Genomic DNA, 26407 nt, shown 5'->3' with positions numbered 1-26407 from the left:
ATGATCAGCAACATGAGTTAGGCTATGCTCAGCAAAAGCAGGATTGATGGTTCTATCAAAAACTGGCTCAAATCAACGGTGGCTATCATGATCTACTGAAGCCAGGGAGCTTTAAAAAGGGCCATACAGCGCTACTCTTCATGATTGAGAAAAAAAGAATGGACATTCCTGTTGAGCAAGGCAGTAGAAAAAGGCTATTGGAGACCAGATTTAATGAATGAACAGTATGATAATTTATCTTACCGGTCGAAAGGACGATATGCGGCAACAATGCAAGTTTGAAAAGAATAAGTCGCTTTTTCTACATCTCAAAAGCTTCAATAAAATTTAACGTACACTTAACTCTCCTCGAGAGCCTCATGGATGGCATCAGTTAGAGACACGTCAATGGCAGAGTTGAAAGTCAGGGGGGGTTCAGGGTTAGGGATAAGCTGGAGGCGTGGTAGTACTTGGGGGGCCAGCTGAGCGTGATCGGAATCGATCTTGATGTCTGAGATCTCCGGTTCTTTCATGCTAGATAGAGTCAATTCAACTTCTTCGCTCTTAAGAGTGATTGTCTCGCCCGGTATGATTGATTCGGTTTTGAAACTGGGAGACTTGCTAGCGACGTCAGGTAATTCGCAATAAACACTTATTGGGGATTTGGGGGTCAGAAGCTGTTGGCTAGATTTGCTTAATGTTCTTGGCGAGGAGGGCTGGGATTGATTATTGACTACAGAAGTGCTGCACACCGGCTTAGTGATGGAGGCTTTGAGCTCGGCCGGTGTATCCAAGGGTTGTTGAAGAAAGGATGGTTTAATCGAATTGGGGATTTGTCGAAGCTTGAGCAGTGCATCTTGCACAAACTCCGAGAAATGGTTGCTGGCCGTCATCACTTCTGCTATAAAGGACAGAACGTTCAAAAATTGACAGGTACAAGGAAATTAAGTCAAACTTACCTGATGATGATTTAGTTGGGGGGTAGCTTATGATTTCATTTGAAGAGATCGATGGATCAGATGGAAACGACCCGGGCACCTCACACTCAGTATGAGTTTCTACTGAGTCGTGTTGCTCTGCGGCTGGTGTAAGTGGAATGAATAGCTTGTTGCATTTGGTCAAGGTTTCGGAACCATCGATCAGACTCCATTGAGTCAGCCCTTCAGTAAAATCTAATAGGAGGTCGGGGGTAGTACTTTTGGGAATAGGATTGGCTGAAATGGGCTCGGGCAATCCAGCAACAAGATTGGGGGATGAGTCGAGTAGATGATGAGGCTGAAAAGTATTGTGCCTGGTGTCGTCCTTTGGGTCCCAGTAATGAGGACTGCCCATTGCAGCCGCGGATTTTGGGTTTGCTGAATATGCAGAAATTATATCGGCGTTATACACATCACCAGTAAGCCTACCATCTGTATTCTCACAGAAGTACATAATTAAATGACTCACTGGGAATGTTCGCCACTGAAACTATCCCCGCCTGACCGTGTTCAAGATAACGCCATTCGCCACCCACATTGAGTCGTGATATGGTAGGTTTGACCGTGGGATCAACTGGGTCCAAGACGGACCATTTTCTTCCCACGTTTAAGCGACTAATTGCCCTATCGACGTCTGTTCGCTTGACAGCTGAGGGAAGCACCTGGAATTTGACAGTCTTGATGCCAGCGCGAGGAGGGTCAATGGCGAGGGGATGGGAGGTTAGGATGGGGCAAGGTTTCTGTGCGCTTTTCTGGTTGTCTTTGTCAGGAGATTGGCGCATAGTCTTGAGCTTTGGAGCCGGGCCTGGGTCAGCGGTAGCGGAGCGAGGGACTTTGATGGTTGGACAATCGTCCGCGATTGTCTTGATTTCTTCATCAGAACTGTCATTGTTTTCCGTGACAACAGCAGGTGGGCGCTTAGTTTTGAGTTTTCGGATGGGGCAAATGCCTGGTTCAGCTTCCGGAGCACGTGTCACCTTGTCGTCATGTCGATTTGAGCTAGTTGCGAGAGGAGTGCAACTGATAACACATCTCTCATCATCTGTTTCATCTGTTTTCAACAGATTTCGATTTGATTTCTCTCTTAGTATTACTCGCGTATTTGGATGATGAATACATGTTTATACATACCTTGAGGATTTCTGAAGTGGGCAGTGTGGTATACAAAATGGGAAAAATCAAAAGTTTTTCTCTCATTTGCGTAATTAGTCATAGAATGCCTCATGGTACAACCATATGGACCCCAGAAATGGAATCTACGGCCAAATTACCCCCTAGTCTCCACTGAAAGTGTAACTGTAGCCCCACTGCACTGGAAGTTAGACCCTCCGGACAACCTGTAGCACCCTGTTGACCCCTGTCACGCACCTCAAGCCACCTTTCCCTACTCCATGGTATCTCCACTGCATATATTATTTTGCCTTTGTTTTCTAGCTGCATGACATCATCCAGCACTGCCACTGCAGTCTGTGCCATTGTTCTCCGCATTCTAGAACTTTCACCTCCACTTTTGTTTGGTTTTATTGCATCACATGCCATTGTTCCTTGCATCATGCATGCACCCCTCGCATAAATTGTACACAGCGCAGGCCAGCTAAAATCCCTCACTGGGGCTGCCCTGGAGCTAAAATCCCTCACATTTGTCTATATAAGGGGCTCTCTCCCCCTCATTTGTAGCTCCTCAGTTTATTACTCATCAGTGATTCACTCACCACCTTGTACTCTCAACACTTACAACTATACTCATAACAACCCTTATATATCAATAACAAATCTTTATAAAGTGTATCGAATAAACTCATCTTGAGCATTCACTCCTATCACCTAATTAAAGCTTGCCAAGCTGAGCTTGGTGGGTCTTGTAGCTGGTAGTATAGAAGGGCAGAGCTTGCAACTCCTTCATCCCCTTCTCCATTCAGCAAAAGGGTTTCACAACCACTTTTGAGTCTTACAAGGGAGTCCCCAACGTGATTAGGATAAATTTGTTCGATCAACACCAGATTACCGATTTCAACAACTTGGAATAACGTTGAAGGATACCTACTTCTAGCGGCGAAAGGATCAAATTCTTCAACAAAATCTACAAACTCCACGGCATATTCACTTATTCTGTTGGAAAACCAGTTGAATACTAAAACGGATTACAAGCCTCTGAAGAGAACGTGTAACCACCAGACCTGAAAGGAGAATTTTGAAGAAAGCGGCTGATTATATACTGGAAGACGGTGTGTCGTACCAAAGGATCTGGATAATCAGATACTGCTAGAAGAAAACTCTGGAGTCCACTCGAAGGAAATAGCCAATTATATACTGAAAGACGGTTGTTGTACCAAAGCATTCAGATAATTAGGATACTGTTTGAAGAACACTCCCAGTACGGTAAAGTTATTTATATCAATTATTAAAGAAAAAGCCCCAATTAGCCCTGGTAAAGAGACCAGAGACCAGATATTATTGTTTCTTTTTCAGAGCACAGTAACCGTTAGCAAAAGATTGTGATATTACAAAACTAGGATTCAACAAGAACAAAATGAGTTTACCGTTTAGCGCACCAGATTTGGAGAATGGATTTGCTCCTCCATCAACCCCTTTTAGGAACAGACCTGCGGCCGGAACTTCAGCCTTGAATTGGAATCCGGATACAACAAACCCACCTGCACCACCCAGAAAAGACAAAGGAAAGGGAATTGACCTTCAACTCAGAGACCAATACAGAGATGAATTATCAGATTCGGATGAAACTCCTCAAAACACAAACTTACCGCAACGTAACAATACTCCACATCAACCTATATCGGGGTACGGAATTCACAACACGGAAAATATTTGAGAAACTATGTATCAACCTCAGTTTCAACAACAACAACAGCCAATTCCACCCCCACCGGTTCAACAACCACCCATTCAGCATCCACAAGCTTTTTATCCACAGTACTACCAACCCCCACAGTTCCACCAAGTCAAACCAGTCATTATTAAAGAGCCTGGACTCTTCTATGATGGCAACCAATTCATGAAGTTCTTAAAGCGTTTCGAAAGAACGGCCAACGCTTTCCAAGCAACGGATTACGATAAGGCGCTTCAGATTGGACGATTTGTGCGGACAGAGGAACTCAAGAGCGAACTCGAGGAGATGGACGGATACGATGACTGCGACTGGAAAAAATTACGGAAAGAAATGGTCAAAACATGGGGCGAATTAGATAATACTATTATGTACACCACCGATGATTTAATCAAAGTGGCAAAACAGCAAGCCAAGAACGGAGTCACAAATTATCGAGACTACAAGACCTATCTTGAGAAGTTCACCTCAATTCTCAAGTACCTTATTAAAAATGATCACATTAGCAAGGAGGAGGACACGGCCCTGCTATTCCTAAGTGCCTTTTCAAATGAAAGTCAAAGAAGCATCAAACGGACTCTAGTCAACAAGGGACAACTTCCAAAAGCCAAGGATGGAAGCAATAAGGCACCTAAATGGGATGACCTTGTGGCAGCGGCAGAAACTGAAATCCGAATTAACAAAGGCTATGTCAATTTCTCAAGCTTTTCCGAGTCAAATCAAGCTATGCAGAAAAATCTAGAGGCTAGGAAAGGTGACGGGAAACGGCGAGAACAAATGTTACAAGAAACCCCAAATGACAAAGCAGTAGAACAGAAGTTAAATGAAGTCCAACAGGAGTTGGCATCGCTTAAGCAGCAGCTTAAAAACACGGCACCAGTTTATTGAAAGGGACCAGTGGAGAGACAAGAATTTTCTCGCGAAGCGCCAAGACCATCCACCCCACTATATGAATCTACAATCTGCTACTATTGTAAACGGGAAGGGCACTCTACCGGACAATGCCCAGAATTCATTGAAGACAAGAGTCAAGGATTGGTGAAGAGAGAGGGGAAAGAGTGGTACTTACCGAATGGACAACACATTCCTTGGAACCCATCTCGGCCAATCCGTTCAGTAGTGGCAAGTGCTTCGGCAGATCCCGCCATGCAAGATGCGATTAGAAACTTAGCTGAATCAAGACAAAATAACGGAAGCACTCCCATGATGCAAAGCTCAGCTCAGACTGTCGAATGGGAACCACCTCAACTTGGTGCAGAAAACTATCTGAGAACTCATGCAATTACAAGATCTGAAGCTCAGAAAGGTCGGCGTAGCGTGAGGATCCAAGAACCAGAAAAAGACGGCATGGACATTGATGCGGAGGACGAATTAGCAGAAATTCAACAGGAAAATCCTAGAAAGGCACCAGAGAAAATATGGAGTCGAGAAAGGGCACCTATCAGTATCAAGAAAAATTCTCCGGAGGAATCACTACTACAAGATTTAGACCAAGTAAAAATTCCGACAACTTTTGCCCAGCTTACGGCTATTTCACCATCATACACGGAACAAGTCATTGCCAAACTTCAAGGACGCCTTCCGGGTAAAAACAGTGCTACCTACATTGCTACGGAATCCACCAAAGTTTCAGCTGCAATGACTACACCCCAGAAAGACGAAGATATCTCAGACCCGTGTTATTATAGTTGTGCTCTGGGATATGTAACTGCCGAAGTGGGGGGAGCAAAAGTAGACTTCATGGTTGATTCCGGATCTATGGTAAATGTCATACCCCGATCAGTTGCAGAAGACTTGGATTTGGAATTGGTTTCAGTAGACATACCCATGAAAGGAGTTGGCGGTGCTAGATGTGACATAAATGGTGTGGCGGAAAACTGCTCGTTAGCAATTGGTCGATTCTCCGGACCTGCTCACCTATTTGTTTCACCTAAAGCACAAGAATGCATTCTTGGAAGACCATTTCTTTTTGACTACGAATGTACATTGGAATACCACGAAACCAGCAAGACACTCTCTTTCCAAGGATCAAAAGGCAGAAGAGTTTCTGTACCCTTGGCTAGAATTGGACAAGGGAAAGGCTGGAATAATCGGAAGGATCTGAGCACAAACATACTTATGCCAGCCACTGAACACGGGTCTACAGGAGAAGGAGGTGAAGAACATCGGATGTTTTCAAAGAAACCTACTCAATCTTTTTTATGATCACCGGTGTTCACTTAGGGAATAGCTTGCTACAGCTGGTTGAGCAGGCTATGTCTCGAACACTGGGTTTTTTAGACTGGCTCGAAACATCCTTTCTGTACTTATTGGAGAAACTACAAAAACAAACTATAAAATATTTCTTGAAGATTCTATCCATCAAACCGGGACTAACAAGGACTAATGGGACAGCTGAATCAACCAAGTTTCTCAAATGTATTCCGTCTATCAATAGTGTAAAATTGTTAGCTTCACACCAACCTACCAACAATAGAGTTGGGAAGCTATTCGAAAAGGGTTTGGGCTTGGCATTTCAAGCAAAGTTATGTCAAAGTTGGAAGGATGGAAGTCTATGGTGTATGACCAAATACAAACCAGTAGCAAAGAAAATTTGGCCCATTAATGAACCTATTCCGCAAACGCTAAACCCGCCTCTTCAACGACCACCACTCTCACGAGATCCGTACAAGACACCACTCACACCAAATCCTCCAGAATTCAAACCCACCGCCAGGATTACAGAAGAACGCCTAAAGGTAGTCAATTTTGGACCGGAAGGATGGCTTTGGGAAGAAGAATTGAAGCTCTTCAAGCACTTAATTATAATTCGAGAGAAGGCTATAGCATTCACCCCAGAAGAAAGAGGGCTTTTGAAGCATTCCTACGGTTTGCCTTATATTATACCAGTAGTGGATCACCAACCTTGGCAGAAGAAGCCAATTCCAATACCTGCGGCAATTAAGGACGAATATGTGGAACAAGTACGGGAACGTATACGAAACAAACTTTACGAACAATCAACATCCAGCTATTCTAGTCCAGTTTTCTGTGTCCTAAAGCATGATGGAAAACTAAGAATAGTTCATGACTTACAAGAAATGAACAAGGTTACCATCAAGGATGCTGGGCTACCTCCTGCAACAGAAGAATTTGTGGAATCCTTTGCAGGACGCGCCTGTTACGGACTAGGCGACATCATGGGCGGCTACGACGAAAGAGAATTGGCCCCAGAATCAAGACCCTTAACCACATTTGATACACCACTAGGAAGATTCCAACTTACAAGACTTCCCCAAGGAGCAAAAAATTCTGTGGCGGTTTACCAAGCTCAAATGATGTGGATCCTCCAGGACGAGATACTGGAACACGTAGGCGTATTTATTGACAATGGCGGTATAAAAGGACCTGTTTCAACATACAACAACGAGGCACTAGAAGAAAATCCGGGAATTCGGCGGTTTATTTGGGATTACGCTCAAACTCTTGAAAGAGTTTTATTTCGGATTGAAGAAGCAGGACTTACCATCTCAGGAAAGAAGTTTGCGTGTTTTGTACCGGCTTTGGACATTGTTGGACATGTGGTTTGCAGAGAAGGAAGGCGTGTGTCATCCCAGAAGAAAAACAAAATCTCAACCTGGCCTACTCCAAATAATGTCACAGAACTCCGAGGCTTCATGGGAATAGTAACCTATGTCAGAATTTTTATTAAAAATCTGTCAGAGATTGCTGCACCTCTCAGGAAACTCACACGAAAGGATGTCGAATGGGCCTGGGACAAGGACTGTGATCAAGCTTTCAACCTTCTCAAAAAGATCATTGGAGAAGACATCACCTTGAAAAGCCTTGACTATTCTGAAGATGCCGGACTTATTATCTTAGCCGTGGATTCCAGCTTCATCGCGGCAGGAGGAGTACTTTCTCAGCAAGAACTACAAACAGGACTTATTCGACCAGTTCTCTACGAATCAGTTGTCTTCTCACCGGTGGAATCGAAATATTCCCAGCCAAAGTTAGAGCTCTGTGGCGTAGCTAGGATCCTCAAGAAATTACAGACACTTCTTTGGGGTCAACACTTTGAGTTACAAGTCGATGCTCAATCCCTAATCCAAATGATCAACTCTCCTTCGCTTCCCAATGCACCTATGACCAGATGGGTGGCTTTCATTCAGCTATTCTCATTTGATATGGTACATAAGCCAGGGAAGACATTTACTTTACCAGATGCATTGTCGAGAAGACCTATAAGCGATGACGAGGACGAGTTTTATAACGATTCAGACGACTTTGATGAAGAGGAACCACTGATTAAAGTCTGCTCCCGATTTAGAACATGCTCAATGTCCACAAGTATTCTAGAATGGGAATCATCTGGATTTTGGAAAGATCTCAAGGACTATTTACAAACCCTGCGTAAACCACAAGGATTGGATCCTGAAGAATTTCAGAAACTCAAACAAAAATCAGCAAATTATTTTATTCAGGATGGACGACTGATGCGCCGGCACTCTCCAATGGCGCAACTAGTAATTTCTAACATCTCGTATCAAAGTAAGCTCTTACGGAAGGTTCACGAGGAACTCGGTCATCGAGGACTTGAAGAAACATACCAACGCCTAGTCTGCCGATTTTGGTGGCCAAGTCTGAAGAAAAAGGTTCGCTTATGGGTAAAAAGCTGTGAACCATGTCAAAAAAGGGACCCACTGGTACCTAGGGAAATTCGAAACCCAACTGGTGAAAACACTTTATTCGGACGAGTAGCGTTGGATGTCTGCCACATCAAGGCTGGAAGATATAAATATTTACTTGTGGCTCGAGATGACTTATCAGGATGGGTAGAGGCAGCTCCTTTGGTCAAACTCACAGCGGCAACAATTGGAAAATTTCTCTTGGAGGAATGGGTTTATCGGTATGGGGTAATCAAGACGGTTACGGCGGACAATGGACCCGAATTCAAAAATGAATTTATCAAAGCTGTGGAAAAGATTGGTGCAACTTTCAAACCGCCTACACCTTATTATCCGGAGGCCAACGGCATGATAGAAAGAGGACACCGGCCAATTAAAGACACATTGATCAAGATGTGCGGCGAGTCTGGAGGAAAATGGAGAGAATATCTACCTCTAGTGCTTTTTTCAGACAGGATTTCGACAAAACGTACAACAGGTTACTCACCATTTGAACTTGTTTTTGGACAAAAAGCGGTGCTACCTGTGGATCTAGAAATGGACACCTATCTAGGAATTGATTGGACGGAAATCAAAACTACAGAACAGCTGTTAGAAGCTCGAACAAAGCAATTAGAAAGGAGGGACGAAATTCTGGAAATAGCTCACGAGAAACTAATGAAAGCTAGAGAATCCTCTGTTCGGTACTGGGACCGAAAAATGGCAGCAAGACTCCGAAACCCTCTTGATCCTGGCGAACTAGTTTTAATTTACAATAAAAGCTTGGAGGACCAATGGGGAAAGCTTTTTCTTAACCGATGGAATGGTCCTTTTAGAATCACTAAACAACTACCAAAGGGGTCGTATATCTTGGAGGAATTGGATGGTGTGGAACTTAAAAGGGCTTACGCAGCTTCTCATATCAAACGCTTTTACCCACGTGGACGTGAACTTGAAGAGATCCAACAAGACGAGGATCCAGATCAACCTGATTTGTTGGATGAGGACGACACTGGTGAAAATTTGCATGAAGATTCTGATGAAGAACTGGACAACAATCTGAATTGGTGCCCATCTCCAAGTTGGGGGAGAAAACAACATTCAATTTGAGAATGTTTTTCTCCCTAGCAAAAGTATTATATTTAAAATTGGAATTTTTCTCTTTGGGTTATTCTTGAACAACACATTTTCTCTATGTTGAAGTCATTCAGAACATTAAAAACTCACTTCTCAAGCAAGGTTGAGGACAACCTGTTTAAGTTGGGGGAGGGGTGTTGGTATATATATTTCAGGCTAATAATCAAAAGATAAAAAGAGACTAGCCTACTGTACAAGAGATAAAAAGAAAAGAATAATACATTTTTTAGTTTTACCTCATATAAGTTTTCTTTATTTTTTTCTATTATCTATTGATTTTTTTGGTTTTGTGACGATTTTACCCCAGGAAACACGCAGCATAGGCGACTAAAAAAAAAAAGCAAAGCAAAAATAATTAGTATAAAAATAATAATGCATAAAAAAAAAAAAGAAAGATAGAAACTCACTTTTGGTCAATTGGCTTGACAAACAAGATGGTCAGTGGTCAGATATTGATGGGCCCAGGCCTGAAAAAGGTCGATACGTTCCATGTGGTCGAATCCATTCGGAGAAGGGTTGCGGTTAGAGAACGCAACAAAGTCCTCGACCATTCCGACATAGAAATGAAAAAGGATAGCTGGTTCAACCATGGCGGGAGTCGTTGGGACAATACCGTGTCGGCGGGTAAGAAGCGCTTCGATTTGATGAGGGCGAAGGAAGGGAAATTCCGTTATACCATAATCACCGCGAACAGACGGCGAAGGGATGCGCGGGAAGCCCTCAATGGGTTCATTATTGTGGTCAGAAAGTTCATCGATTTCGGATCTGGGATGGGCCGGCTCGTTCTCAGTAGAAGCCAACTCATCCACCTCGATAGCCTGCTGAGTTTTGGGCTGCAATGGAAGGCCGCGAGGACGAACTGTCCAAGCGGGTGGCGGTGTCCAGGAGTCTTCAAGAGCAACTTGGTTGGACGATAAGACCTATGTAGATATACAACTCAATGGGCATCAGCACAGTTCTGCGCTGAGAAAAGAATCAAAAGAGTAACTTACCGGCGCTGGGGAACTGTCAGGGGCTCTTGGATGGAAGATGGGCGAGTCAGGGTTAGGCAAGCGATCTGGGGTTCGAGGGCAGTAGACCGGCGATCCGGCAACAGGATTAATACCCTCAGTTGGGCTAGAAGTTGGATACGGTGTTGGAGTTCTGAATCGGGGGTAAAGCCCAACCAAACCGGGAGGGATTGCCGGGGCTGCGACCTCAGCTGCAGAGGAAGTCAAGCCAAGGAGAGTTTGGACGTTCGGAGGGGCCCAATCACTGTTATTAGAACCCAAGAACTACACAAGATAGGGTCAGATGGCAGTATGGGCAAAGATGACTAAAGAAAATACCTTACCGTCTCTAAAGTCTGCATGGTTGCATCGCCAACAATGAATGGTCGAAGAGCCACCGGGGACTCAAGACAGATGTCAGACATCATCAGCGAGTTTGAGAGATAGTCACGCTGGTCCTGGGTCCAGTTCATGTGATCAAGTGAAGAATGGGTTGGCGGCTCAGCAGGCGCATCAGCACAAGGCGTCTGGCGAACACAACGATCAGGTTCCCTTGAAATAATAAAACATCAGAGATACAGGGAAAGAAAACCTACCTTGGGGAATGGCTGCCCAAGAGGGTGGTGGTTTAAGAGGTTTTGATCAAAACCCATGGTATCAAGGACCGAGGAATTCATCTACAGAAGAGAGCATCGTTAGCAAGGATGAAAGTTGAATCTGAAGAAGGGAGGACGCACCTGTTTTGCAGCAGAACTCACACGAGGACGTAAATAATAAGGGTGTGAAGGTTGGCTAGAGGAGGTAGTCATAACAGGGTCAATGGGGATTGAAGGAACTAATCCAAAAGGGTGGTTGGACGCTGAGGAGATGATGGGGAGGAAACTTGAATCAACGGAGAGAAGGCTTGTTTTATACCCTTCAGAGAGCCTATCAGCCTTGCCCGTATGGCCGGACATCACCAGGAATCAGGATGCGAGTAGACGACTTACCTGGCTGCCTGGCGACAACAAAGGCTTGAGGGCCCTGCCTCATTATTTGGATCCTTTGATCACGGCTCGGCGGGCGATGGCCGAGGTAATATAACCAAACGCACCCGTCATGAAGCCGGTCATGACCCGGACATCCCAACCGGAGCATAACGTACTGAGTAAAGGATGAAAGGGCTTCAGCTGGAAGACAATGCAGCTGAAGCAATATAAACTTAATATAAACAAATAACATTACATACCTTATGGGCTCAGCTTTGGCTGTCCGGAAGAACAAAGCGGGGATCGAATTCCTGCAGCTCAAGGCCGCAGAAGCAAGCTCGAGTTCAATCCTGAAGGCTGGTGACGGCGGCAGGAGGCGGCGAAATCGACGGATTGGCTCTGAGGCACTGAGTGCGCCTCAAAGGAATCCGCCCCGGGAGATGGAGGAGGTGGTCGGCGAAGTTGGCTTGTGAGTTGTTTGGAGGTCGTTTGGATTGAGAAGACGCCGGAAGGTCGCGAAGTTTGGTCCCATGCAGCTCGAGACTGCAGAAGCGAGCTTGAATTTGTTCCTGAGGCTAGCGGTGGTGGAGGCGAAGACAGCTTGATGAATTGTGGGCAACGAACTATGTGTCGGGAGGATTATCTATGATCCGAGTCGGACCTCAGGTATGGTTGGAGCCAAACACAATCGGCCGGCATCGCAGACAGGGGGATCAGACAGACTGGACGGGTAGCGCGCGCCCCCGATCACTACTCGACAACAGAACGGGCGGGCGCGATCAACACAGAGCACCCGGGCCCATGGCCCGTTTACTCAGGAACAGCGTACGGGTCCCCAATCAATACTCGTTGATCCGGGCTCGCGGCTTCAAGCGCGCGCACTCTGGAGCTCTAGCGCGGCAACTACGTACAACGGCAACACGAAGTCACATGCTGCGGCGCTGCGCAACTGCGCAGCTGCGGACTGCGCGCAGCACTTTGACTCCCAGACATGAAAAATTTTCCAGCTCACGAAGCACCTGAAAAATCACAAAATCCAATTTTTGTGCAAACTTCACTCCATGGTACTCCAGCGACAAAAGAAAGCCAATATTTGAGAATTCTGGAATGACAGCTGTGCAAACTCAACTTTCAAGCTTTCAAAAATCTAAACGGGGCACTTTTTCACGGCGAATTGTCTGGGGACAGACAATAAGTTGGGGGAGAATGTGGTATACAAAATGGGAAAAATCAAAAGTTTTTCTCTCATTTGCGTAATTAGTCATAGAATGCCTCATGGTCCAACCATATGGACCCCAGAAATGGAATCTACGGCCAAATTACCCCCTAGTCTCCACTGAAAGTGTAACTGTAGCCCCACTGCACTGGAAGTTAGACCCTCCGGACAACCTGTAGCACCCTGTTGACCCCTGTCACGCACCTCAAGCCACCTTTCCCTACTCCATGGTATCTCCACTGCATATATTATTTTGCCTTTGTTTTCTAGCTGCATGACATCATCCAGCACTGCCACTGCAGTCTGTGCCATTGTTCTCCGCATTCTAGAACTTTCACCTCCACTTTTGTTTGGTTTTATTGCATCACATGCCATTGTTCCCTGCATCATGCATGCACCCCTCGCATAAATTGTACACAGCGCAGGCCAGCTAAAATCCCTCACTGGGGCTGCCCTGGAGCTAAAATCCCTCACATTTGTCTATATAAGGGGCTCTCTCCCCCTCATTTGTAGCTCCTCAGTTTATTACTCATCAGTGATTCACTCACCACCTTGTACTCTCAACACTTACAACTATACTCATAACAACCCTTATATATCAATAACAAATCTTTATAAAGTGTATCGAATAAACTCATCTTGAGCATTCACTCCTATCACCTAATTAAAGCTTGCCAAGCTGAGCTTGGTGGGTCTTGTAGCTGGTAGTATAGAAGGGCAGAGCTTGCAACTCCTTCATCCCCTTCTCCATTCAGCAAAAGGGTTTCACAACCACTTTTGAGTCTTACAGCGGTTCTACAACTAAAGTCCATGATCGTGGGAGCTTTTTGGAGTACAGCAGCCCCTATCGAGATAATCAACCATAGTTATGAGACATTTTTGTGGCTGTCACAGTCAGTTTGGAAGGTTTGACTTACGTTTGGATTTCTTGCCTACAACATCAACCCTTGCAACCGGAGTGCTATTCGCTGTGAGCTCAAAATCCTCGGCAGGAACAGCCACTGGAGTTCCGGCCTTAGGGGGAGGTGCTTCTACAAGTTGTAATATAATGTCAGCGAGAAATATGTGAAATGTACCGTTCGGCAGGTTGGACTTACGTTTGGATTTCTTGACTTTGACATGGAGCCTCGCAGCCGGAGTGCTTTCCACGGCAAGCTTAAACTCATTGACCAGAACAACGTTTGAAGTACCAGCCTTTGGGGGAGGTAGTTCTATGAATTGCATCTTGTCAGCAAGCAATCCGTGCAATAGTAACACTCGGTTGGGCAGGTTTGGCTTACGTTTAGATTTCTTGCCTCTGGCATTAATCACGGCCGGAGTGCTATCCGGGGCGAACTTGACAGCAACAATCTTTGAAGCACCAGCCTTGGGAGGGAGGGCTTATAGAAATTTACGCATCATGTCAGCTGATGGGAGCTTACGGTTTAGAGTATAAATTGGGAGTTTTGACCTACGTTCAGAATTCTTTCCTTTGACATCAGTTTGCTTGCTCAAAGTACTACCTGCTTGAAGCTGAACATCGTTAGAAATCTGCAAAGTGTCAGAATTTGACGCAATTGGTCCTGCGGATTTTTAGAATGTCAGCTTACGGGTGAGCTTGTAGGTGATAGTTGGTAGCAATGTAGATTTACCTACCTAAACCGTTTCGGGGTTTTTGGACAACTTCAGCAAATGTTGGAGTCCTGGGCCTGGGGATAGAGCTTTCCACAGAGGGGCATCTGGCAGGCGACGTAGCACTGGCTAATTCCGTGCTCGCGATGGGGTTTTAGACGGGTCCTAGGGACGGCAACCAAGGGCCAGACCGTTAGAGGAGGTTATTCAAACGCGCAAAGAAAATAGTTCATGAAATCAATTACCTTGATCATCAGCCGTGTGTACTTCAACAGGAGTACCCGCCACGGGGGTGACAACGTTTTTGACGGCACCTACATAGGTGCCAAAAAAAAAAAGTTAATGATGTCAGATAATGACTGGCAAACGCGTATATAAAAAGTAGTTAAGTACCTTCATCATTGACCGTAGGACCCGCCGCAGAAGTCATCAGGCTTTCCGCAGGAGCTAGCAAATCCGAAAAAGCGGGAATAATGTTCAACAAGGACAGCCAAGTGTACAAAAAAATCTATCGGAAAATCACCTCGCTGGTTGGCCGTATCTCTCTCTATGGGATTCACCACAACAGTACCCACCGCGGGAGTTGATCTGCGTGGTGCTCTGGGCAAGCTGGTAACCACAGTGGGGTTGCCGGGGACTGACCTGCGGCGAGTCGCGCGTACAGTAACTGGCGCGGGTGGGTCAGGAGGGTTGCCACGGTGTCGCATACCACGACCTGCGGGTGGGGTCAAACGAGCTACAGATACAGCAAAAACTTGATTAGACATCTGGCGAGGGGAGATACTGGACATGGACGCATGATGGCACAAACTTAAGTTAAGTCGCTCTTGCACCAGTGCAATAAGTCCATCCTTCGTGATTGACGTTGGGAGAAACACGTGAGGGTCAGATCTATAGAGAAAATCTATCAAATCCGCCTTGGTGACATGAGATGCGTTTGGGTTGAAGATTTGGGCATTCATAGCGAAAAGATGGAGGGATTGCGCGGGTTGTGCAGATACCTGTGGGGATGTGGATGAAGAGTTTGAGTTGATGGATGCAAAGTACTTAAGGAATTCAACGCTTTTGCTAGTTTTTCTGGCCGGCACGGAGGGGAGTAGCCGCATTATATGGATGGTTCGGAGCTGCACTTCAAAGCAATGATTTGTTTGGTTACCAAAAGTGTCGACCAGACGGACATACCACTTGTGATGAGTGTATAGATATCGCGGTGTTGGTGAGGTCAACCCACGATCTTTGCTTCGGTCAATTCATCGGGCTGCTATGTATGTTGTACATAGCTTGTCATCTTCAAAGGCCAGGTTACAGACCAAATCCGTGCGAACATTCCAGAAAGAAGTGTACGTGATTAAATGGGCATATAAAGATGCTACATTGATGCACTGCAAACGTCAAGGAGGATAAGAGGACTCACCTTTTAGCAATTCAGATCTCTTTTCTTTCGGTTTCCAAACGATGATTCTATTCCCTTTGTGTATGCACGTCTGTATGGATATTGGCTTTTGCTGATCTGGTTTGGCTGCCACCTTGAAGATCAACGCAAATTAGAACAAAGTCGATGGATCCGGTGTGGTGTATACGTGTATCAGATTGACTAGAAGAATTGTGGGCTTACTTGTCTTGTCAAGCAGTTATACAGATCCCGATTTGTATTGAGCCCTTTCCGTTCGAAGCGCTTCGGTGATTGGATTACAGCCGGCACGTCTGTGTATAGATAGGGGCCCGCACTTGCAATCCTGGTCTGGTTGCCATCTTGAATATTGACGCGAATTGCAACAAGACAAGTCAGTACATAATACATATGTAAGTACATATGAGATAGACTAGAAGAAACGAGGCTTACTCTTCATGTCAAGGGATCCATCCGTATTGGGCCCTTTGGAAGCGTTTCAAATCGACCACCGACCGGATGAGTTCAAGTCAGACTGTACTCTGATGCCGGCATTAGGCAAGGATTTATCACAGTTCCAGTAGATATCACAAAAACATTCATTGAATGAAAAACATTGCGTATCCATATACAATGTATACATTTGCATAGTGACCCAGGGCCCGTGCTGGCCCGCGACCGCCGACATGCTTCCTGCATGTCAATACATAAATATTTATGTAAATACATGTATGCAGCGGAACAAGCGTCGTACATGCATACATCAATGTTAAATACATCTGTTAATCGGCGTCCAACGCCTGTGGCGGGGGTACATAATTTGCTCTCTTTTGCTATACTTCCGGCTGCCAGCACTTCCATCAGGCTGGCCGGGTTGGACCTCACCATCTTGGTGCAAGGTGCTGGGAACACCAAGAGGAGGGAAATATTTACGAAATAGTACACTGTATGAAATAGTACACATCGGTGACATATTAATCTGAATCTACATGATATGGATATGTACATGTAGCGGTGAAAGCCCGCTGCACAAACACGTCCAAATTCTTCCCGTCATCCTCCTGCACTTGACTTGCACATGTGAGCTGCTGCATAACCGCGAATAAAGCTAAGCCTACATAATTTACGTTCTTCAGCTGTTCCCCAGGTTCCACAAATCACCGGTAGTTGAAATTTCCAGATTTGTGAATTCAGCTAGCCAACAATGGACCCAAGCACCATTTGTGACCCGCGCAGACAGAACACCAAAAGCTGGCCAAGCGGTAAGTGTGAATCAACAGTTGATAACGTCGAATTTCAAATGCCCCGCCCATTGCATAAAAGTTATGAATATTGAATTTACCAACTTTCCGTGTGAATTAAACACTTCTGTATCTACATGTATTCAACGCGTGTAGATCCATCCATCTTCACAGTGACACAGTTGAGACATTATCTCAAACTTAACCAAGTGCCATTTCCCGTCAACTGCACTCGCCCGCGTCTTGTCAACCTTTACCACCAACACTTGGCCGACCGCACTTGCCCGCCAGAACAACAATTTGAATGGCCAGGTAAGATAATTTATAAAAATTTCGCAATTCTTGGGGATTCTGGGCTCACAAATAGATTGAAACAGCCGCATTGGATCTGAACGTACCTGGTCTCAAGCACATCCTTGCGGAAAACAGTATTGAATACAAAGCAAGCGTTTGACGCACTGTCCTGGAGCAACTGTACAACTGCCTGAAGACACGGGTTCAAGGACACAAACAGGATTCAAAACAACCAAGCACTAGCAAAAACAAGTCAAGTAAGCATAATCAATCAAGTTTTTTTTTTGCATTCGCCTGACACTACAAACTTTTCTGAAGAGCGGGGCGCGGTGATTGAAAAATGGACTGCTCGGAAGCGACGTTGTGTTGAGAAGGATAACAGTAAACCACTGTTTGTGCGCGCTCAAAGGTTCACCAAGAAGCGAGCCAAGAAACCAGCTGTTAATACGCCCGGGCCACCAGTCAGGCGCTCGACCAGGATTGCAAGGGCTCACGCGGAAGCGAGTGCGGTACTTTGCAGTGAGGCACCGGCCAAAGCAGAAAAACACACAATTGACGGAAATAACCCCCACACCATCTGCCATGTATGTTTTGTGTATTTCGTCTCTCGACCTCAAACCGACGCTGATTCTCAATATGTCAACTGGTGTGATAATGAAGGATAAAGATTACAGTATCAAACGACCTAGCGTTGCAAAGGCCGTTCCAGTACAACAACGACCGAAGTGGATCAGGAAGCGACGATCAAAACTTAAGCCTGCCGCAATTCAAGAAAATCACCCAACCAGCATTGGGAATCCGCAAACTTTGGTATCTGTGCCTTTGATTGACTTATCGGACTCCATCGGCAGCTTTCCTTTGATAGACTACAACAAAAACGGCGACATCTCAAAGGCTGAGTCGCACGCGCAACTCAACCCCCTTTTAGAAATGATTCCTTTATCTGATTTCGGACTTGACCTATTGGGACAAGAGCCGCTATTTTTACTTAGCAAAGATTCCAACTTCAACATTCCCTTGGACAAAGAAAAGACTCCGCTCAGCAACCCCGTATCTGAACATGGCCAACAAGGCACAAAAGAAGCTTCTTCAACATCCTCAGCACTGATTCTGTGTACGTAAATAGCTATTTGAAACGTTGGTTGGCTTCATTAGTCTAATCCTTTGTGTTGTTACTTTTGCAATCAGATGGTCCTCAAGATTTAAATAACCCCGACTTGGCTTCCCTCACCAGTACACAGCCCCTCAGTTCCACTATTGAGTTTCTCGACCAGTCGATCACCATCCCAAAACCTACTGATCAAGGTGACATTGCTCGCGCACGAATATCTCTTCTCCCTCAAGCCCCCACAAACAACACCTCCACCGGTATATTGTCTCCCGCGTTAGTTGAAGAGGTCCCCGAGAAATACCCTTTGTCTGACAAACCTCCCGTCTCAGAGACCGTACAACTTGATTCAGTTTTCGTTTGGTCACAAGATCCCGAAAACAACACTCCGGCTGGTATCTTGCCTACTTCATTTGCCAAAGATTTCATCGCAGAGACCAACCAAGCTGCTTCAATATCCGTTGGACCACAAGATCCAAGAAACAACTTACCTATTCACGATACGGTAGATCCCGAAAACGACACTCCCGCTGGTATCTTGCATATTCCTTTGTCTGCTGAAGATTCCGTCGTAGAGACCAAACAAGCTGCTTCATACTTTGTTCGGCCACAAGATCCCAGAAACAATATACCTACTCACGATACAGTTCCAGTTTTAACTGATCCATCATTGCCTGGATTCAACCAATTGTCTCAATCTTCTTTGGAATACCTTCCACCTAGTTCGACTGATAGCATTTTTTCCGCCCCCAATAGCACGTCTGAATTATTGGACTCGGACACTCCCGCTGGTATCTTGCTTCCTTCGTCTGCCAAAGATTCCGTCGCAGAGACCAACCAAGCTGCTTCAGTATCCGCACAAGGTCCCGAAAACAACACTTCATCTGGGATCTTGCCTCCTTCGCCAGACAAAGATTCCGTTGAGACCGTACAACTTGCTTCAGATACCATTCAGCCACCAGATCCCGATACATTGTCTCCCGCGGACACTCCGGCTGGTATCTTGCCTCCTTTGTTTGCCGAAGATTCCCTCGCAGAGACCGCCCAAGCTGCTTTAATATCCGTTGGACCACAAGATCCAAGAAATAACTTACCTATTCACAATACGGTAGATCCCGAAAATGACACTCCCGCTGGTATCTTGCATATTCCTTCGTTTGCTGAAGATTCCGTCGTAGAGACCAAACAAGCTGCTTCATACTTTGTTCAGCCACAAGATCCCAGAAACAATATACCTACTCACGATACAGTTCCAGTTTTAACTGATCCATCATCGCCTGGATTCGACCAATTGCCTCAATCTTCTTTGGAATACCTTCCACCTAGTTCGACTGATAGCATTTTTTCCGCCCCCGGTAGCACGTCTGAATTATTGGACTCGGCTTTGCCCAACCAATTGCTAACGGTTGAAGTGGCTGCTCAGGGAGTAGGTGCACCTTTACCATCACCAGAAAACCCTGTCATCCCAGTCGCCACAGCTGCTGAGCCTGTACCGCAGTCTTCTGAATCCAACAAAACTCTCAACGTTTCTATTGAGCCATCATCAGCGAGCCAGCTCTTAATGGAACCATCCTCGAGAGACTCAGCGCCTTCCACCCCCGCTCCAAACCAATCACTGGAAACAAATCATTTGAAAACGCCATCCGTCGCGCTCCCCCAAGGCACAACACTCTCCACGACGGCTAACCCGCGAAACATGACACCTCCACCTGTGAAAATTGGCAATAGAACCAAGAAACGCCTGATCATTGAAGACTCGGATCATGATGATGACAGACGGCCTGTATCTCGAGGTGTAGATGTATCTCCCGCCGCAATTGTACATCCCACCACAAATGCACCTCCCCCCGCAGCTATACCAGCCTCTCTACCACCTGCTCCTGCCTGCAATTCCAATAGCGCCGCCGCAACTGACACTCGTCCAGACACAGCTGATAGCGACACGGACGATATTTCTGATTGGCCTGGTAAGCACACTAAACTGCCCTGAATCTGATAATATGACTGATAACTCTTGCCTGTGCTAGATCCGGAAGGTAAGATAACAGCAGCGCAGATTAGACCCAAACTGAAAGAGAATGGCGTTGAATACAAGTCTGTGGACTCTAAGACGGTATTGCTTGCAAAGTACAAACTCCTCTACGCCGAAAAGCAGTGCAATTCTCCTTGATACCACCTCAGGCGACAACCTGCCCAAGCTTCTCTTACTGCCGTTGGAAACCAGCCATCTGTAGAAGCGCAATCGACGGCTGCTGGTCTCCCACTCAATGAAACTACCGAAGATATCCCTTTGATTGACATGGATAATTGCGGCACAATTCCCATACAACCACTCAATCCTACCGCAGCTCAACCTACCGAGCTAGCACAATCAACTTCTGTCATCTCTGCTTCCAGACCCAAGCCCATCAAAGACCCAGTTCCTACATCCAGAGCCGAGTCCATCGGAACCCCAGTTGCTTGTCCCAGACCCGAGCCCGTCCGACACCCAGTTTCTGCTTCCAGACCCGAGCCCGCCCAAAACCCAATTTCTGCTTCCGGACCCGAGCCCGCCCGAGAGACAGTTTTGGCTTCCAGACCCAACCCCTTCCCCGACCAAGTTTCTAGCTGGGCCTCGGATGTCTTGATGTCGCACAGGGATGACAAACAAGTTGCTAGCTCTCAGCCCACTCAGCCCAATCTTGAATCTATTGTTTCTTCACTCCACTCGCTTGCGCAGACTTCAATCCAAATAGGAACCGCGTCGCTGAATGCAATGAGAACAATTGCCAAAGGCTTCACCAGCCTTAACAGTACTATTGCAGCCTTGCCTCTTGAAGGTGGTGCTAACACTCAGGCCCCACCTTCATCAAGAAACCCTGCAACCCGTGTTTCTGGACGTTCTCGGTCTCAACCTATATCTGATAATATGGACGTTGATACCCCAACTACCCGTTCACAAGGGGGGGCACAAAATTGTGAAATTCAAGTAAGTTTGGCCCAGAATTTAAGCTCAATCATAACATCCAACTGACTGCTATCTCACTAGGAATATGTGCGGCAACATTGTGCCACGATGTTTGGACGCTGTGCCGAGACAGGTGATTTTCCCCCTCCTGCCACTGCAGAAGAGCGCCGCGCGTGGATTAGACAAAGCCTTGCAGATTCTTCAGATGAAGAATCAGATGGGGAACCCGACCCCATTCCCGATTCTTCCGCCATGGATACGGACGAAGATTTTGACCCCTGCTTCCCCTACCGTGATGGGCCCGGGCATTCTAGAGCAAGCCCGCAAGCCCTCAGTATTATATGGCGTGCAATGCGCAGAGCAGGCGTGAAATCTTTCTGGCCAGATCTTTCAAAAGCAATAAGTAGTTCTGTGAATCGGTTTCTTTGGGATTTAGCTAGGAACACTTTTATGCAAGTGGTCAGAAGTGGAGAATATGACCCATTGACTGAGGAGCTTTGTGATGAAGCCAAAATCAAAGAATACTTCAGAATACACATCCAGTGCCAGCTCATGAGAACGTTAGTACCCTTTTCCATCCTTTGAAACAAACTTGCAGATCTTTAACATCAACCAAAATTGATGCAGGTACCGTGAAAGGAAGGAATTTTCACCCGAGGAATTGGCTGCACGCCAAAAGAGAAAGCAAAAAAACACCCGCCTTGCAACAGTAAGTTTTCTTGATAATAAACCGTGTCATTTGTATCTCAAGCTTACCTTTTTGCTTGACAGTTAAAACAATGGCGTCTGGAGGAGGTATTGTTGCATCCATCTTTAATTGGATTGGTTCCAATCATCGAACAATGTTGCAGCGATGACGAGACGGACGATGAGGCAGATCCATCTCTTGTGCGCCGGGGATTACCAATGCAGGCTGTCTTTCACAAACTACCTTGGCGAAGCCAACATGTCAAACGCATTATGGTTGGCTTGGATTGATTGAGGGCCCGCCGGATTGAGTATGCCACCCAAAAATCCAATTCTCCGCCGCCACGAGTACGACAACGTCCCCAGAACCCTAAGATCAGCAGCATGCCTCACAAAGAAGGCCTCCCAAACATCTTTTACGATGAATCATGGCTACTAACACTATCAACCTACAAACTGCAAGAACTTAACAGCAAAATTGACGGACCTCCGCTTGGCTACTATGTTGATTTAATTGAGAAAATATTACATTGATTACAATCTGATACAAGGCTTGTTACTTGTCAAGTTAAACTGTTTTTAAGTACATACCTCGGCTATACATTTCATTGTCCAATACGCTTGAATTTAAATATTTCTTAGAAATGATAAAAAATTGTACTCAGTTTGAAATGAATCACAGGTGACTCAGATATGTACTTACATAGAATGGTGATTTGTTTTCATTTGAATTTACCAACGGGTCACTGCGGTCACATTTTTTTGGAAAACTTCCGCCCCGTGCTAAACAAGGATGGTGACGCGCACCTTTGAAATGTTGATTATTGTTGTGTTACATGTTTCTTTACAAAGGTAAAACCGCGAAACTATGTCTGCACCGCCTCTCCTAACCCAGCACTCTTTCATTTGATTTATGTAGATATCCTCACAGGCGGCCTTCCATCTCACCAGCATGCCCAGTCATTCGAAGGTACTTTGCACCTGTATCAGTCAGGGATGCTCAGATCAAACTCATTCCGATAATGGTGTCATCAAACCTGGTCAACATGTTAGTTGCGCAACTCGAAAAGCACATCTCTTGTGGGAGGAACGAAACAGGCGTATGGTATCAACAACAACAACTCGTAAGTAATTGTGCTGCTTTTATGATCCTCAGTTTGATTAGACTTATCATGTTTTGTCTAGGCGCTCCTCATCAACCTAGTGCAGCAAAAAGCCAAACTCCTCAACCAGAGGTTGTCAATGACGATGTTCTAGTGGAACCGTTCGCCACCCTTGCCCTTAGTCGTAACGCGCAGGAGTTGAACGGTGAAGACTCAGACAGCAAACCGAATGTGACCCACATGGAAAATCTGCCCAGATATTTTGATTGCAGTAAGCCGGCCCTGATTAGCCCCTCATTAGCAGCCAATCAATACTTAGAAATTTTATAATAATTATTATGTTTTCTTTGAAGCCCTATTTCACATTGATTTCATCAACAAGAATCCAGCGACGTTACTTATAAACTTGAAAACAAGTCTCTTTTATGTGACCCAGCAGATTTCTCTCGTTGCATTGGCTTATCTATTAAAACTCAACCGTCATCTGATAGAGATCGTTAGCACTCATGGCTTGGACGAATCATCTCAACCGCGCGGCCTCAACTATTCTGAACAAAGAACACTTGACTCGTTTCCCAAAGATCCCACCACAGTGATTCGGCATCTAGCAATTGATCCAGATCTCAGTTTCTTAGTCTGTTGTCCCCGATGCTTTGCGATGTATCCCATTCTAACGGCCCCCGAAAAATGTGTTCACAGTGAATTCCGGCATCCCTCTCAACACACTAACAAATTTAAAGATCAGTTCAAAGACGATGAAGATACACAAAGTCAACCGTCATCCAACGTGGACGAAGATGATCGTCAAGTCTGCGGTGCTGATCTATTTCACGAACGCCGAGGAGTTTGCCAGCCAATCCGTTGCTTTGCATTTCACAAACTTGACAGTTGGTTGGCCCGATTGTTTTCCCGGGCTGGTATTGAAGATATCTTAGAAGAGACTGCCAAAAAGTCCTGCTCGCCGTTCAACAACACCGCGGAAATATCCGATATCCAAGAATCACGTGCCTGGCGGGAACTCCTTGGTCCTGACGGCCAGCAATTCACGTCACATTTGGGTAACTTAACGTTTGCGATGTTCCTCGATGGCATCAATCCTTTTGGTAGTCGTCAATCTGGGAAACATGTTTTGGTCACTTTTATCATAATGGTTTGCCTGAGTTTACCTGTCGCTCTCCGCTATCTACCCAAAAACATCTTCCTCGTTGGGATCGCACCTGGCCCCAAAGAACCCTTGCTTGAACAAACCAACTGGATTCTTAGACCATTGGTTGAACAGCTTAAGCACCTCTGGAATACTGGCACTTATCTATCAAAAACCCATCAACACTCTGAAGGCCGACTGATACGTGCAGCATTACTGCCTTTTTTTGCCGATCTACCTGCTCTTCGCCGTGGCCTTGGGTTTGCTGGTCACAATGCCCGACTAATGTGCTCTTACTGCCTCATTGACAAGAAGGAGATCAAGAATTTCGACTCAAAATCTTGGCCATTACAAAATCTTGCCGACCATGATCGATACTGGGCAAATCAATCTCGTCTAGCGGAAAATGCCCGAGTAAAAAAAAAAATTCTTTCAGAACATGGTGTTCGCTATTCTGTTCTACTCGAGCTTTCTTATTGGAAAATTCTGGAATATCACGTTGTGGATGCAATGCACAACCTCTTGTTAGGAATCTTGAAGTGGCATTGTCAAAGGTTCTGGCTGATGTCCGATGTTCAAGACAAAGAAGAACCACCACCAGTCTCATCTTGCGAGCTTCACGAGCTCCTTAAAGATTCATTGAACTCAAGCAATCCTGAACCTAGACCAACGAGCCCCTCTCCTGACCAGTCTGAAGAGAGATTACCCTTTGGTCAAATGTTATTTGGGACTAACACTGACTCGAGTGACGCTGACTTCGTGCTAGGGAAAGGCTGGGATGGCAATTGGATCCCTCGCTCTAACGGCAAAATTATTCTTGATAAAGACGCCTTATCAAGCATTAATCGACAGCTGAAGAAACTTCACATACCAAGCTGGATTGGTCGAGCGATTCCAGCCCTTGGTAAGGCTTCTTTTGGAAGCCTGAAGGCAGACGAATGGCGAAATCTGTTTGCAATCCAACTGCCACTTGTCCTGCCAGTGTTATGGGAAGACGGTGATCCGGCTAACCAATTGTTACTCCATAATTTTGCACACCTGGTTTCACTCGTCAATCTTGCGCTTAAACAAACAATGAACAAGGAAAAGATTGCTAAATACCGCAACCACCTTCAAGAATACATGAAAAGCAGCTCGGTTCTTTTTCCAGAATCGCCTGTGGCTCCAAATCATCACATGGCTTTCCATCTCTCCGATTGCCTCGAAAAATACGGACCTGCCCATGCATGGTGGTCTTTTTCTATGGAGCGTCTGATGGGTACTGTATTGAAGACCACCACAAATAATTCAGTTGGTAAATCAAACTGATCACACACTTAAAATACATATTTGTACTGATATTGTCCATCTTTACAGGACAAATCAAGATCACTTGCTTAACAAATTTCTATCGGATTGGGAACCTCAGAGCTCTCCTAGACAGCCCCAGTCTCCCTGCGGAGTTGGTTCGCAAAGTTAAGTCGCTCTACAACCCTATTCGTTGCACTCCTGAAACAGTTACCAAAAATTGGATCAATCTGGACACGCGCCTCTTTGAGGAACTTATAGCCCGGATCAATGAGTTATTCCCCCTTGGCGATCAAACGTGGCTTGCCTCAGACCAATTGAGCAAATCCAAATCACGACAGAAGCTTGATCCCTTGACATTAAAGGTTTTGAAGATTCCAAACGTTGTAAGGGACAAGAATATTGTGTTCTGCTCCGTTAATACGAGTGAAAATAATTGTGTTGTTGCTCTGAAGTCAAACACCCGTGCTAAATTTGGGATCATCAAGCTTATTTTCCAACACTGGCGTATCTCTCGGTCAGATAAAGTAACTTTCACCAACACCTGGCTAGCTATAAAGCCTTTAATTCCTGTCCCGTCATCGGTTGGACAAGCTTATACACAATTCGAAAACTATGAAATGGGCCTTACATTGCAAAAAATAGACAAGACACGTAGTCACATAATCCACTCAAATGAAATTTTGGCGCATTGTGCCTGGACTAAATACAAGCCTAAAAATTTTCCAGAAAAAACTACTGAAGAATACATTGCGCTAGTTTGTCTTGACCGATGATGTATGTCTTTCTTTTTCTTTGGCATTGCAATTGTGATTGATCAATGTGTTTTTCTTTTTTT

General features: G+C 45.5%; 2 protein-coding genes across 2 annotated transcripts; one reads left to right on the top strand and one right to left on the bottom strand.

The window, feature by feature from the left end:
• Nucleotides 1–338: 338 nt before the first annotated feature.
• On the bottom strand, nucleotides 339–15330 carry PtA15_6A599 (uncharacterized protein; the record flags this gene model as incomplete). The annotated part of the gene is made up of 12 exons (XM_053170320.1): nucleotides 339–877; nucleotides 939–1334; nucleotides 1426–2007; nucleotides 13675–13788; nucleotides 13855–13968; nucleotides 14038–14136; nucleotides 14212–14319; nucleotides 14393–14497; nucleotides 14614–14682; nucleotides 14762–14815; nucleotides 14892–15104; nucleotides 15180–15330. The coding sequence occupies 12 exons, from the start codon at nucleotides 15328–15330 to the stop codon at nucleotides 339–341; spliced, it is 2544 nt and encodes an 847-aa protein (XP_053021524.1).
• A 2545-nt stretch (nucleotides 15331–17875) lies between these two features.
• On the top strand, nucleotides 17876–26100 carry PtA15_6A598 (uncharacterized protein; the record flags this gene model as incomplete). Its single annotated transcript, XM_053170319.1, has 14 exons — nucleotides 17876–18407; nucleotides 18482–20368; nucleotides 20429–20552; nucleotides 20583–21369; nucleotides 21430–21908; nucleotides 21976–22057; nucleotides 22120–22236; nucleotides 22955–23005; nucleotides 23089–23159; nucleotides 23240–23409; nucleotides 23492–24142; nucleotides 25049–25576; nucleotides 25639–25955; nucleotides 26092–26100. The coding sequence occupies 14 exons, from the start codon at nucleotides 17876–17878 to the stop codon at nucleotides 26098–26100; spliced, it is 5805 nt and encodes a 1934-aa protein (XP_053021523.1).
• Between the last annotated feature and the right edge of the window lie 307 nt (nucleotides 26101–26407).

Source organism: Puccinia triticina, chromosome 6A (genome assembly GCF_026914185.1).
Source record: "Puccinia triticina chromosome 6A, complete sequence".
Taxonomy (NCBI): Eukaryota; Fungi; Basidiomycota; class Pucciniomycetes; order Pucciniales; family Pucciniaceae; genus Puccinia; species Puccinia triticina.
The sequence above is the reverse complement of the archived record's forward strand: the minus strand, read 5'-3'. Positions and strand labels throughout refer to the sequence as shown.